The sequence below is a fragment of the Mastacembelus armatus genome, chromosome 6 (genome assembly GCF_900324485.2).
Source record: "Mastacembelus armatus chromosome 6, fMasArm1.2, whole genome shotgun sequence".
In the NCBI taxonomy this organism is placed as follows: domain Eukaryota; kingdom Metazoa; phylum Chordata; class Actinopteri; order Synbranchiformes; family Mastacembelidae; genus Mastacembelus; species Mastacembelus armatus.
The window spans coordinates 21,206,298-21,215,145 of NC_046638.1; the positions used below are offsets into that span (position 1 = coordinate 21,206,298).

At 37.7% G+C, this 8,848-nt stretch overlaps 2 protein-coding genes across 2 annotated transcripts; both read right to left on the minus strand.

The window, feature by feature from the left end:
* Positions 1–181: 181 nt before the first annotated feature.
* On the minus strand, positions 182–5,760 carry tsg101a (tumor susceptibility 101a). The gene is made up of 10 exons (XM_026310540.2): positions 5,412–5,760; positions 4,842–4,929; positions 4,637–4,702; positions 3,766–3,929; positions 3,373–3,499; positions 2,614–2,671; positions 2,300–2,394; positions 1,083–1,285; positions 717–956; positions 182–612 (listed from the first exon to the last, which is right to left on the minus strand). The coding sequence occupies exons 1-10, from the start codon at positions 5,451–5,453 to the stop codon at positions 523–525; spliced, it is 1,173 nt and encodes a 390-aa protein (XP_026166325.1). The 5' UTR covers positions 5,454–5,760; the 3' UTR covers positions 182–522.
* A 1,831-nt stretch (positions 5,761–7,591) lies between these two features.
* LOC113132849 (tumor susceptibility gene 101 protein) lies at positions 7,592–8,663 on the minus strand. The gene is made up of 5 exons (XM_026311226.1): positions 8,551–8,663; positions 8,356–8,440; positions 8,195–8,260; positions 7,874–8,037; positions 7,592–7,702 (listed from the first exon to the last, which is right to left on the minus strand). The coding sequence occupies exons 1-5, from the start codon at positions 8,584–8,586 to the stop codon at positions 7,592–7,594; spliced, it is 462 nt and encodes a 153-aa protein (XP_026167011.1). The 5' UTR covers positions 8,587–8,663.
* Between the last annotated feature and the right edge of the window lie 185 nt (positions 8,664–8,848).

The following is an 8,848-nucleotide window of genomic DNA, read 5'->3' on the forward strand; positions in this document are numbered from 1 at the left end:
CTGGCTAAGAGACCTCTAACAGAACCTGTGGGCTACCCCGCAGTGCAGCATATACAGACTGACACACTAACGCTGTGCACCAACCCACTGAAACCACAAACGCTCAGGTCAAGTGTCACATACACTGTACACAGAATAGCTTCACACCTCAGTTTTACCAATATGCCCTGTGTGTTACCTGGTTGACAGTATAAGGACATTAGTTTTTTGTTTTTTTTTTGTAATATTGGGGCATGTCTGAGTCATGACTGTTGCTGCATAATGATCTTGAAGAATCTGGTTAGATTAAGATACAAATGGTGCGATACTATCCAACTGTTGTGACGCATTTACAATTATCACTGCGCTCAACAAAACTCCAATTCCTCAGAAACGTTGGTGTTCAGATTTGTTTCCTCACAGAGAGAATTTAAAAAGGAGCAGTTGTTTGTAATATAAGAAAGACATTTAAAAAGAAATAAAACAGGGAATAGAGAGTTACAGAGCACGAAAACAGGTAATTTGCCAGGTAGCCAGTGCAGATCAGTAGAGGTCACTAAGGCCGGCAGTCTTGCGGGCTTTCTGCATGAGGGCACGAAGCTGGAACTGCTTCCTGGACAGGAGGCGTACATGCTGAAAGAAGAGAATCAAAGTCAATGAAAACCACAGAGGATTGAAGCGTGTTTTTCGCGCATTTCTTTTGTGCATTTCCTTGTGGTTTGTGTGGAAGTGCTCACCTTGAGGAAAACTTCCAGGTCTATGACACCCCTGCGAAGGGCCTCTCCCAGGTAGAAGATGGTGTCCTCGATTGCGTTCTCCTCAGCATACAAGTTCAGGATCTGTTTGTATAGCGGAGCAGTGGGCACGATGACATCATCAATGTCATTGTTCTCTGACTGGTTCTCCATCTTCTCCAGGGCCTCACTCAGCTCCTCGTCCTTTCTCTTCAGCAGCTCAATATTCCTATCAACCTCAGACTAGTGGAAACAATTGCAATTCATAACTTTAAATATGGAAAAGATAGCTGTGTAAAACACAAGAAAACTGTAGAAGATATAATAAAAAACACAGATGTTTAATTGAAAAAGAGGGGGCTCTCTTACCACTTCCTGGTCCAGTCTTGAGACCATGTCCTCCAGTTTCTGATGTCCTTTCTTCAGGTCCTCCTCTGTTCGCTTCAGGGCATCCAGCTCGGCTTGAGCTCTGTCCATCTCCTCTTTCATCCTCCAGCGAAGCTTGTCACTTACTGCAGATATCAGAGATGCACGGATGGTATCTTCACCAATGGTGCCATCTCTGCTTGGGCCTTGAGAGGAAAGAGGTCAGGAAGAGTCGAGGCCAATGCAAAAAAGACATGACAACAGAAACAAGATGTCATATACAAATATATGCATTTTGTATCATATATATTTTACTGAACTTTTGTTTAACTTCAAAAAGTTAGTACCATTGTATGTTTCAACTTTTTCGAGTATGTTTTCTTGTACATAGGAATGACCATGACAACAAAATAGACATACTAGTCAATAAAACACTATCAAAACTTAAAACACCAAAAGCTGACAAATACCAGGTTGTAAAGGTAAATGTAATGTAAATGAACTAATAGATGTCTTCAGACTCTGGACTGTCTTATGTACAGTATGGAGTCAGCAGGATAAATGTCAGAGTTGATTCAGCCTTGAGATCTGAAACGTATTTCTTATCTTTCGCTAAATATAGGACACAGCTTATACTTCTTCTGCATGACGGTTCTGGACCAGCATTTCAATGGTGCTAACTATTGGTGGAACAGCAGATGGGTCCCCTGATCGTAGGTCTGTCTTTGCGTGGAGTTACTGTTTCCATCCTAAATATAGCACCGTGCTCCTGAGTTGAGAGTGTCAGGGCTGGTAGGAGGGGTTGGTCCTTTTTAGCTTTAAATGATACAAGCTGGCCCACTCCAGTTACAGTAACGACCTTTCACTAGCAGCTCAGCATGCCACCGAAGTCATACACAGGGTGAGAGAGTTTGAGTCAGAAGGTCAAGAGTCTGAGTTCAGGGTTTACTGAAGTCCAGAAATTAGGACATGTATTCTACTTTTCTTAAGGTAAATTAATCTGATATTGAGTCATTGCACTACAGATTCACCAGATGAAAGATTAAACAATAGATATTTTTAAAACTTAGATATGATAAACAATTGTGAAACTTATGTTGCTGTGTTTGTCTTATTTAGAAGACATTTTATATCTGGGCAAATGTAAACTTCTAAAATAAATTGTGGCGTTTTATTTGAAATGCAGAAAATAAAACAAACCACATTACAAATCTACATACCCACTGTGGAAACCGGAGTCTGTGTAGGGTAGTGTGCAGGGCCAGCAGTGGCTGGATAAGAGTTGCTCCCTGGATATTGGTATCCTGGATAGCCTCTGCAAATAGTTATAAGATTGGGAAATAGTTATTTTTTTATATTGAAATTTTCCAAAAATGGTTAGAGATACCTATCTTAAAGATAACATATGCAATAAATGTAACTGACTTTCAACAACAAATATATGTGTGTGTGAAATGCTGCAGAAGAAAGCAAGTGAAAGTATAAGTGTGTTAACTGGTGCAGGATGTTTAGAACAGCTGGGAAAACATCTTACCCTGGGTTAGGATTTGGGCTGTAGGGTGACACTGCAGGCATACCAGGCATGTAAGAAGCTGCGGAAGACACAAAGTCAGTGAAACAATCAGGTCATACACAAAGATGGTCAAAATATTTTGCATCTCTGTCACTGTCATAAAGACACAATTATGCCAAGTTTTAACTGTGCGTGTGCTGCAGTGGTATCTGGGCTCCATCTGGTGCTGAAGACAATAAATGCATATTAAACATGATGCAACAATTTAAAAAATTATGAAAAAAATAAATATTCATTCCCACTAATAGGGAACGTGAGCTGGGCTTAGACCATCGTGACACAGGTTAGTTTTACCCTACTGATGATGTGTTGTTGCAATAGTAATCCTGCTAAAATTTGCTTAGAAACCTAAACTTCATAAGATCGTAGCAGGAAAAATATCTCTGTGTCTATTATGTCTAATATTAAGGATGCCTAAGCAATATTTAATCATTTTACAAGTCAGAATAATTTGAGGATGGTGTGGGTATGACCATTGTAATTTTGTACCTGCAGGAAAAATGTAAACTGGCTCAAGTCTTATTATTATAATTATTCTTATTATTATATTATTATAGTAATGATTAAGCTTCATTACTATATACGATGTGGACAGAATAATATAAATTTTAACTTTCAGAGGTATCTGTTGAAGGTAAAAATGGCCTGAGGATCATCCTCTCTTATGACATCTTCAGAAAATTTCTTAGCCTGTTTACAACTAATGTTCACATCACTCACGGTTAGGGGGTCCAGCTGCTTGGAAGGCTTGGTAGGGTGCTTGTGTGGTGGGACGAGAAAACACAGGAGGCTCCTCTCCAAACACCACAATCATTACCTGAATCAGACCATACAGGTCTGACTGAGGCTGTAAAATATGCAGTGAAGGCCAAGTTTTATTAAACAACACAGCAAAATTCAGAACATGTCACCTGATTAAGTATTAAGGATAGTTACAGATCAAATATTATCTAGACAAACAGTTGCATTTATGGTCCTCATTATTGCCCCCTTTTGTACTGACTAACTTATAGTCATAGGCCCAAACATTAATCTGAGCTACAATCTACTGTTGTAAAAATGAATATTGAGAAAGCATAAATAATGAAAACTGACTGAAGATACCACACTTACGTGCTTCCACTCATGTAGATAAGGAAGGTATATCTTGCCATTGGCATCGATGTGCTTGCCAGTTTTGATCATCATGGCACTGGTAGGTTTGACAAAACATATGGGAGGGTTGTAGGGATATGTGTCCAACAACCACAGACACACTGGGATGTTGTAGACATTGCCTACAGAAAACACATACACACACACACAATGTTATTGTAATGTTATAGTGCTTAGGCTCCCTTATTGTTCTGTCTTCAGGACCACAGAAGTCCCATACATGAAATTAACAGCAAACAGAAATTCTGCAAATCAAACAAATTTACATTTAACTATCTATAAAATCTGCTCCACTAGAGTTCTGTTAATATACATGTTCTATTTCCCGAATATAATTTAAACAATGACGTCAGAAAAGCAGACAAACTGGCAGCACAATTCAAGACACAGCTTGTTTGTTGTTCTAAAATTGCATGTGTTATGGTTCATGCTGCTTCTCTCTTTATCTCTGATTGACACAAAGGGGTGTTTCTCTATTTGCTTCTGTATTTGGGCATACTAATAAAGTTCACTTTAAAATGTGCAAGACAAATGGAGAGAGTTAGAGGAAGCACACACAAGGAAACTTTATAATGCTATGAACGAACAGTGTGCAATATGCTTTTAAGATGCAAGATTCCTTTAATTGACATTCAAAACACCAGAACGAAATGATGTTGCATAGGTACACCATAAGGCACACCAAAGAAAATAAAGCCACCTTCAGCAATCAGAGTTACAGTTTTTAAAAGGAACTTTGTAAATTGTAAAAAAATAATAAACAAATAACGATGAAAAAGAGGAATAAACAGATACACTTTTTTAAGAAAGCAAAACACAGATAGTTTACCTCTGTAACTCACTGGAACGGTTCCTGTCAAACTCATCAGGTCTCTTGTGGAGCCATCATTAAACACTGAAATACGAGGAAAACCCACATGAACATGTAAAACAGGTTAGATATACAGCATCACCTCCCCATGTGATATGATTTATGGGCAAGGCAAGTTATAACTGAGACCCGCCTGTCATAAACACAAGACAGTATCATTTACCATAAGCATCCATAACCGGCTTCAAGTCCTTGTACTGGGAGATGACATTGGTTATCTCGCGAACAGTCAGATCTCTGTATTTGTATTGCTGACCGACGGCAGCAAATGAGAAGAGACAATATATGTTAGTAGTCAGTTTAGACAAGATAGTTTTAGGCTATAATTACAATTACAATTAAACCAACATGTCTGACTGGGCCCTATTTTAGCACAAACCTTTGTTCTGCCTTTCATTTACTGAAAACTGGAAGTAATTTATATTTAACGCAATGACACTGTCTCGGTAAAATTGTTATTAAAGAGAATTTGAAGAACAGCAACTTAGACTATTTTGAAGTATGTTAATCTCAAAATGGTACTTGGTGTCGTTAGCCAGCGTTATTGTAAAACACTAAGTTTCTGTGCGAGAGATCTTTGGAAAACGCACAGTGTTAATAACAGTTTATGAGTAGACTAAATGAGTATCGGGCGAAATTTAACACCGCCTATTTATTTCGGGAAATGTTACCCGGCTAACTAGCGTCATGTTTGGTGTCGGTAATGTTACCGTTAGCCGGGCTGCAGGCTTACCTTCAGCATTTTCTTCAGCGCGCCTTCGTTGACAACTGCCATGGCTTTGACGTGTTTGTTTACACGTTTATTAATGACTTAAGTAACAAACAGTAAACAGCTGTTTCGATGCTAGCTGGAGCTAGCACAAGCTAACGCTAGCCAGCAAGACTCCAGTGAATGCTAGCCTAACGTTAGCCCAGCCTCGGGCCCAACTACACTTAGGTAAATGATTTCTACACGAAAGCCCCCAGTCCAGCACAAGTAAGGTCTCTGTTAATAACGAAAAAATAGACAAACTGCTGTCAAAAGAGGCCGGAAAACAAATATACGATGATCAACAAAAGGAATTTCCGGCAGTTCACCTGACTGCTTCCGGTCCGTGTATGACACCATTAGTGACGCGTGGTCAATTAGATTACATTGGATAACAGACAAATAATAATAATTAAAAAAAAACAATAATGATGATGATGAACATGTACATGTATGTGAGAATAAAATATTCAGTCAGATGGTCAGTCTGCAGTTACAAATGAATAGAGAGACAGTCATGACAAATTTAGTTCTGACATGGCTGCCAAACAAAAACTGTAATTAATTTTTGGATTAGTTAAAATAAAATATCCTACTTCAAATAGAGTGGAAAAACATTAAACCTGCTGAACCTATTACTAAAGGGTTAGTGGAGATAGCCTATACTATTAAAAAAATCTCCAAATGCAGATTTCCCAGCACAGCATGCATTGTTAGTGAGTTAAAACCTTTCAGAGGCGTTTCTTTTTTTGAAGTTTGATGAATGCACTGGTACCACTACTACATAATACATGTCAGATTTAGGTTAGAATTAAACCTTAATCCCCATGTAAGGCAATGTAATCGTGTTTGTATAGGATGTGAGTTCAAATTATTTAAAAAAAACAACAGCATACTGTAATTTAAAGAATGGCATTCAACTGTTCCAGTCCAAGTTTATTGTGCAGTATTTTATTGCTTTTTTACTTTCTTCTTACAAAAACATACTGTAGAATTACATTTGGTATTTAATTTAGTCTTTGCTGCCAGACTTTTTACTATGTTTTAAATGTTTTTTTGTTTGTTTGTTTTTACAGTGTAGGAACCCATCCTTGAAAACAACTCATTAGTAAAGAAACTATAAGCATCTCTACTAGAGAGAACTCGTCCACCCAGGGCTATTACCTTTTTTTTTTTTTTTTTTTTTTTTGAGTTCTTCCTATAACTGACTATTTTTTGAAAGTGGCCATAATCTTCTTATGTTGGATTAGGTTATGCATCTACAGAAAGCCTTTTACAAAAACATGTCTTAGATCTTTAAACAATATCTGTGACAAAGCAAACAGTATACTTTAATAAACAACCAAGCAAGCAAGAGTTTCCAGTTTCATCAAAGAACTGAACGGTCAAAATGAATTAATATACATTCTCCTATAATATGCTTTTTTATGTAGCTGGCTGCATGTGTGTGCCCCATATTGCCAACTTTTTTATTCTCTGGTCAAAAGTCCAAAATGTTTGGAGCACAGCAAATGCCTGTGGATACAGTTATGAGCTGCTTCATTCATTCATTCATTCACAGTCTATTAACACATAAACATTTTAATGCCTGCATAGTTAATATAAAAAAAAAAAATTAATTGTGCAACATTCCCATCAACCACATGTTTTAAATTTATGTTTCAATAATTTCAAAAATAGACATACACCATGTTGTTATTTGTCAGATATGATAAATGAATGAACCACAAAATAATCAATGGATACCATGTGACTAAAACACATCAAAGGCAAAACACGAACAGTCTCTATATAAATTATTGTCAAATACCACAAAAGATTAACAGTTGGTTTCATTTTCTTGCTGGGAAGGTTGGCCAGCTTCCCTAGTTAAAGACAGATATAAACTTCCATCTGTCTTTGAAAGCACCTCTGCTTGTCTGTGGAACTGTAGCGAACCTGAAAAAAACGTTTTTCTTTAAAGAAGGGTCCTTATCAGTCACAACAAAATCATAAACATTTTGACAAAGTAATAAGCCACAGATAAATGAGGTTAGATTCGCATGTAATCAGATGTGGCCTAGATATGAATCTCAGCTCCGTCTTATCATCATCAGCTTGTATCTAGGGCGTACAGTGGTGTTGTTTTGAAGCAACATGGAGACAGTTTTCTGTCTGTGTGAGCATTACTTACAAGAGGCTTGTTCGCGTTCTGTATAAGGCTGCAAACATAGGGGAGGGAATTCCCCAAACGTGACAGCCATCACCTGCAGCAGGCTCGCTAGGTCACACTCACCCTAACAGGGAAAAGGAAAAGTCACGCCATTGTAACGTGTCTGTAAAGCTCCAAACCACGCCACACTGCACCATTCAGATTCACATCAGTTCTTAACTCTGATGCCATTGCCTGTCTCTCATTACATGCATACATCTTTTAAAAAAATACAAGATATTGTTTCAATTCTCACATTTTTCCACTCTTTCAGGTAAGGCAGCATGACTTCACCATTGCTGGAGACATAGTTTCCTCTGACCAGTATCATCTCACGTGTGGGTCGGACATAGCAGATGGGAGCGGTCTGAGGGTAGCTTTCCTCAATCCACACACATATAGGTATGTTGTAAGTTTTGCCTTGTAGGAACAGGGGAAATATGTATTTATATTGTTATAGCTCTCTTACTTTGTAATTGAATTTATGAGAATATAAGTCCACATGAGGTCCTTAATTACAGTTTGGCTGTTTAATGGGATTGCACAGTACATAAAATAAAATAAAATCAATTGTTACCATTAAAAGTGACAGGGATGGTCCCAGTTAGACTCATCAGGTTCTTTGTGGTTCCATCATTGTAGACTATACAAAAATGCAACAGTAAGTGTAGAATTTAGAGTAATTGTTAAAAGATCTATGGTCAGCAAAAGATTTAGAGCTGTTGTTTTACAACTCACCATATTTATCCATCATGGGCACAAGGTTTTTAAAGTGAGTCAGTGCAACATTGATTTCCTGGGCCACATGTTTGCGAATATAAGTCTTCAAAATAAAAAAAAAAAACAACCACTGAAAAAAATCTATACATACAATTAACTGTTAATGTAGAGAAAAAAAATCTTTCAATTCTTTCAATTGTTGATTATTCTTACCTTAGGGAGCATTTTCTTAATTGTATCCTGTGGCATAATTACAGTTGGCCCAAAAGAAAAGTATCACTTCTTTTGTGTGTATTTTTGGTCTCCAACACTCATCAACTCTCGCCTGTGAGTCTGTCTTGGGTTTATGTATAACTTCCTCTCTTTTACGACTCTTGAAAACCAGGAAAAAGGAATGGCCTCACAATTATTCACGTCATCTGCCCTAAAAAGCAGTAACATGGCTTCAGGGCTTGCACAGACATAACAGGAGTACAGTACAACACTGACCCATTAAACCGATATACAAGAT